Source organism: Gobio gobio (genome assembly GCF_949357685.1).
Source record: "Gobio gobio genome assembly, chromosome: 9".
NCBI classification, from domain to species: domain Eukaryota; kingdom Metazoa; phylum Chordata; class Actinopteri; order Cypriniformes; family Gobionidae; genus Gobio; species Gobio gobio.
The window spans coordinates 31,416,423-31,422,494 of NC_137115.1; the positions used below are offsets into that span (position 1 = coordinate 31,416,423).

General features: G+C 43.5%; 1 protein-coding gene across 1 annotated transcript; it reads left to right on the forward strand.

The window, feature by feature from the left end:
* The first annotated feature begins 226 nt into the window (after positions 1-226).
* On the forward strand, positions 227-5,312 carry slitrk3a (SLIT and NTRK-like family, member 3a). The gene is made up of 3 exons (XM_079825241.1): positions 227-664; positions 992-1,066; positions 1,892-5,312. Exon 3 carries the CDS (start codon positions 1,941-1,943, stop codon positions 4,554-4,556), a length of 2,616 nt encoding a protein of 871 aa, XP_079681367.1. The 5' UTR covers positions 227-664; positions 992-1,066; positions 1,892-1,940; the 3' UTR covers positions 4,557-5,312.
* Positions 5,313-6,072: the final 760 nt, after the last annotated feature.

Sequence of the window (6,072 nt, forward strand, 5' to 3'; positions counted from 1 at the left end):
GCCCTGTAAAGTATAGGAACCCAGGATACTCATTCCAACGAATGAAGTAACATTTCCCAAGGAAAGAAAGATGCGAAATTTTGTAAAACGGAACTGAATAGACATTCAAAGCCTCAGAAGAGTTCACCAATGAAGCTCGGTGATAAGCTGTGGCTTTTTATCTCAGAACACGAATCGGAGATGAGATCGCCCTTAATCATAACGTTACATCGCTGACGAAGAAAAAGAGAGAGAGAGTGTGCGAGAGAGAGAACACACTGATGCGCGCGCGCTCCCGGTGCGGCACTCAGCGCGCTCAACAGCTCGTGCCTCCTCCATCCCAACCCTCTCCGCCAACGCCGTCTCTCCAATCTCTGCCCTCTCTCTCCCTGTTCGCTTTTCTTAAAGCTCATTTCCGTGACGATCCGAAGCTTTTCTCCGACACGATGAGAGACGCGAGCAGCGCAGCAGTGGGACAAATCGAACCGAGCCGCTTCAAACGGAACTGAGCTCCAGAACTGAACGAACCGGCATCACAAAACAAAACAAAAAAAGGAGATTTAATTCAAATCACGTCTTCATCTTCTCTTCTTGGTCTTAGAGAGAGCGCGAGCGAGCGAGAGAGACAGAGGAAAAGCACAGGAAATCTTTAAACTCGCCGTTTTTCGGATGCTCCGTTAAAAAGGTGAATTTTACGCGTTTCAGATGTTCACAGACTTTTGGAGATGGGAGAACGACCTGGGTGAACCACAGCATAATCTCTGTGTTTAATAAAATGATGCATTGATTTGTTTCTGATGTAACTGCGCAGACTGCTTTACAAATCACCCAGCTTCAAATGGTACTTTGGCAAACGAATATTAGTTAAAAAATAAATAAATAAATAAAAAATAACGAAATCTAAATTTAGATGAACATTAGATTGTGTGTATTTATTTGTGCGTAAAATACGGAGATTTTGAACTGTTTCATTCCAATGCATGTTTTTTTTTCCCTTCTTTTCTTTTTTTAGCCAACCGTCGGAGGCAACCTGGGACCACTCGTCTCCAAACCCTGGAGATGTAAAGTTGGACACCGCTAAAACTGAGTAGGTATCCGCTACGTTTAGGAATGGAAAGACGTTAGAATTGATCGCTAAAGCCAGGACACCAGAGAAGGGTGGGAGGAAAATACAAAGTGCGCTATTCATGGAAAATTGCAGTCTCTTCTGGATGGAAAACAAGGATTTTTCGAGAGCTTTTGGTTGTTTTTTTCCCCCCTTTCGAAAGCCAAGAGATCCGCAGAGTGTGGCACACTCAGCAGCATTTGGCTCTTGAGTTTCTCCACTGATCTGCTGATAACATCTGCGCTAATTAAGTGCGTTCAGACTGTGGAAAGCAAATAACCTCCGTTACGCATTAAAGGTCTAATTGGCGTTTTGGAGATGCACCTGTCATTGTTTTTTGAAACGTTTAGTGGATGCAGTGGCTGATTTCATTTAAGCATGCATTTGTTTTTATGTCATGTTTTTATTGATCTAATGCATTTGCGCTTTGCATGAACATGGAAAAGGATGATTATTCAGAAGTAACAAAAGTAATATTTTGCCAAATGTCTCCTGTTGTGCACTGTTTGCATGTGTGTGACAGACTCGAAACAGACTGTTTTTAATGTTAAAGTGCATTAAATAGTTTAGATGTGCTTCCTTCCATGCACTGCTTGAAAACATTTGTGGTGAATATGCCCTTGAGTCCTGTTTTTGGGTGTAGTGTAAGCTATCATCGAATGTCCAGTCCAACCCATGATAATGCATGATCTGTATCGTAAACAGTCGGTGTTTTTTATTGTGCGAAACGCTCAAAGCATTGCTACTGTCACTCGCTGTCTGAGCCTTCTCATCTCACACGTTCTCTTTTTTTCTGTATTATTGCAGTGCTGTGAAGTGGCTCTCAGCCTTAACTTCATCAGGACTCGGCGGAAGGATGCTGTGGTTTACCCTGCTAAGCACAATAGCTTTAGGATGGACTACGCCGATCCCTCTGTTGGATGAGTCGGAAGAAATAGATGAGCCTTGCTTTGACCCTTGCTACTGTGAAGTCAGGGAGGGTATTTTCCACGTCCACTGCGACAGCAAAGGATTTACAAATGTCAGCCAGATCTCCCAGACGTGGACAAGACCCTTTATACTCAATCTGCAGAGAAACTCCATGCGCAAGCTGTATTTTAACAGCTTCTTGCATCTCAACAATGCCGTGTCACTCAATCTGGGGAATAACGCGCTGCAGGACATACATGTGGGCGCGTTCAATGGCCTGAGCATCTTGAAAAAGCTATTTTTGCATGAAAACAAACTGGAGGTGTTCAGGAATGACACTTTTATGGGGATGGAGAGCCTCGAGTATCTTCAGGCGGATTACAACGTCATCAAGAGAATAGAGAGTGGGGCGTTTCGGAACCTGCACAAACTCAGAGTACTTATTTTGAACGACAATTTGATACCTGTGCTCCCCGATTTGTTATTCAGGTCCGTATCGCTCACGCACCTTGACTTGCGTGGCAACCGCTTAAAAATTCTACCCTATAAGGGGACTTTGGAATACATCGGTCGCAGCTTGATGGAGATTCAGCTAGAGGAAAATCCATGGAACTGTGTGTGTGACATTGTGCAGCTCAAAACCTGGCTGGAGCGCATACCCTATACAGCTTTGGTGGGCGATATTACGTGTGAATACCCTTTTCATTTACATGGTAAGGACCTTCGTGAGATCAAGAGAAGTGAACTTTGTCCTTTACTCTCCGAAGCCGAGCTGGAGGCCAAACATGGCATTCCCAGATTACCATTTAATAACGATAATGTCTGGCCCACCAAGCCTTCGTCTATGTTGTCATCCTTTCATAACACAGCCTCCTCAGTAGAGTACAGAGAGAGACACGTAAAGCCGACTAAACGGACCAGACCCACAAAAACACCACCCACTCCTCGTAGCATTTACCCAGGGCTGAATCAACCTCCAATCGCTGCCTACCAGACCAGACCCCCTATACCAATCATCTGCCCGACAGGGTGCATGTGCAATTTACACATCAATGACTTGGGGCTCACCGTCAATTGTAAAGAGAAAGGCTTCCACAACATTTCTGAGCTGCTGCCACGACCACTCAATGCCAAGAAACTCTATTTAAGTGGGAATTTGATTCAGAAAATTTACAGGTCGGACTTTTGGAACTTCTCTAGCTTGGATTTATTGCACTTGGGTAACAATCGGATATCATATGTTCAAGAAGGTGCATTTATGAACCTACCTAATTTAAAAAGTTTATATTTGAATGGCAACGACATTGAAAGGATCACTCCAGGCATGTTTCGTGGTCTGCAGGCGCTTAGTTACCTGTACTTTGAGTACAATGTCATTCGAGAGATCCAGCCGGCTGCCTTCAGCCTCATGCCAAACCTGCAGTTGGTTTTTCTCAATGACAACCTCTTGCGCACCCTGCCTGTGGATGCTTTTGCCGGCACCTCCCTGGCTAGACTCAACCTGCGCAACAACTACTTTCTGTACCTCCCTGTGAACGGAGTGCTGGAGCATCTCCACTCCATCGTTAAAATCGATCTTCAGCAGAATCCTTGGGACTGCTCTTGTGACATCATCCCACTCAAGCAATGGATTGAGAAGCTCAGCTCCGTCATTGTCGTCGGGGAAGTGATCTGCAAGACCCCAGACTTTGCCCTTGGCAAGGATCTGCGCACCCTGGAGGCTGAGGTCATCTGCCCCGAGTTGAAATTCACAGCTTCTTCCCCAGTTCTCCCCAATGACATGACGGCCACCAGCGGCTCTGAATTAGGGCAAGCGCCGGTAACGGGAGCTGTCCCGCTCTCTGTGCTTATTCTCAGCCTGCTGATACTCTTCATCTCATCTGTGTTTGTGGCCGCCGGTCTCTTCGCATTCGTCCTACGGAGGCGGAAGAAACTTCCCTTCAGGAAGCGACAGGAGGTGGACCTAACAGGCATTCAAATGCAGTGCAAGATCTTTGAAGAAAGACAGACCGCCTCGCCCGAGAAGCCACCCGGTCACGTCTACGACTACATCCCCCATCCCGTTACTCAAATGTGTAACAATCCCATCTACAAACCACGAGAAGGAGAGATTGAGGGCGAGCAGTTTGCAGAAACCAAGGAAAATAACAGTAATTATCGAACTCTTCTGGAGAAAGAGAAGGAATGGACGATGGCGGTGTCCAATTCCCAGCTTAACACCATTGTCACCATCAATCAGTCCGGTGACATGGCAGGCTTTCACGAGAACGGAGTGCTTTGTCCTACCGTGATTGACAGCCAGAGGCCGACCCCTACGGTTGGTTTTGTAGACTGCCTGTACGGCACCGTTCCCAAATTAAAGGACATGCACGTTGCACATGCACATCCCCCCGGAATGCAATACCCTGATTTACAGCAAGACGCCAGATTAAAAGAAACATTACTTTTCGCTGCGGGGAAAGGATTCCCTGAGCAAACCCAAAGTGAATACCTCGAGTTAAGGGCGAAACTCCAAACCAAGCCGGATTACCTCGAAGTCTTAGAGAAATCGTATAGATTCTAATTGAATTGAAAAAAGGAGTAAACTTTCACTTTCACAACCCCTCCCCCTCCACGCCCAAAAAGAATATGTATCAAAAAAAAAGAAGCATGGCAAAATTATATGTTTCACACACGTACACATACACACTCACACTCACACTCACTCACACACACACATTTCCTCCAAGTCGCTTTTGGAGGAAAGGCCATACTCAGATTTTTCAATGAAGTGCCTTTTTTTCAGAGTAGCCAGCAATGTTACCACCCATTATTTTTGTACGGAACAGATTTGATGTTGAACCTCCGGAGCGCCTGGCACAGTTTGTAGAATATTTGCAGTTTGCTGCATGCATTCGACTGCAGATGGAGGTTATTGATCAAAAACTTCACCTGCTATAGAGATACAGCGACGTATTACCCGTTGAGTGGTCTATTTAATTTTCTATACAGAAAAAAGACAGAGTTCTATCTCAAGGACGCACCGAGGATCAATATTTGTGAATATATAATGACACTTCAAGATTTTATGGAGTTCGACGCACTTTCTTAAGAAAAATGCTTCTGGATACTATCACTAACAGCTTTTTAGGAAGCACTTTTAATGTTTTCTCTCTCTCACAAAGATTTGACAAAGTTAAAAATGTGCATATATTTATTCTGTAATTTCAGTGAAAGATTTAATTGTAAAGGTAATGTTAAATCAATGTATAGTGATTATGCGTCTGGTATAGCCTTCTTAATAAAAATACAAAGTCTTAAATCAAATAAAAAAGGGTACCAATGCATACTGTTTGTGAGAAATAGACTTGACGTATTGGTATGGCGCTTCAAATGACAAATTATAAAATGCACATTAACCTATCAAGGTCTCATTGCTGCTAGAAGAGTCAGGTTGAGACAGTCTGATGGTCCTGCCTGTATGCATGTGTCATCGATGGGTTTGGACAAGAAAAGGAGACCTTGGATTAGATTTGAGTCTTTCTGTAAGGTATGTTTTTATACCTGTCCACTGCTTACTAAATTACACAACATTTGAGATGAATATTTAATGCAATGTCACTTTTACATGTGTCCACAAGAGAGAGATAGAGAGACACGCTCGCATCATGTCTGTGGATGGACACAATTGATGTTTGATTATTTGAGGAACGCCACTTATTTTTTCAGGTATGATATACAACTTCATGAAACATATGACATTTGTTTAGAAATTCTGCTTGTGTGTGTTGGGGGTATTTCACATTTTCTGTTGATGCATCACTCAAGTGACATAATTACAAACTAAAAAAGTGGTCTATCCGACAGAAACTGATTTTCTACTCCCCTTTGACAACAAAGTGGCTATTTTTTAAAACCAAATATTTTATGTCTGTTTGCCAGTGCCAGTTACCTTGAAGTTCTATCCAAAACCATTTAATACGAACATTGAAAGACAGTTCATCTACTTTTGAGTATGATTCTTTTTTCCGGATACAGAACAGCATTTCTTTATTTGTTCTTATTACTCAGTTGACTAGTGTAGCTTCTGTTTCCTCTGT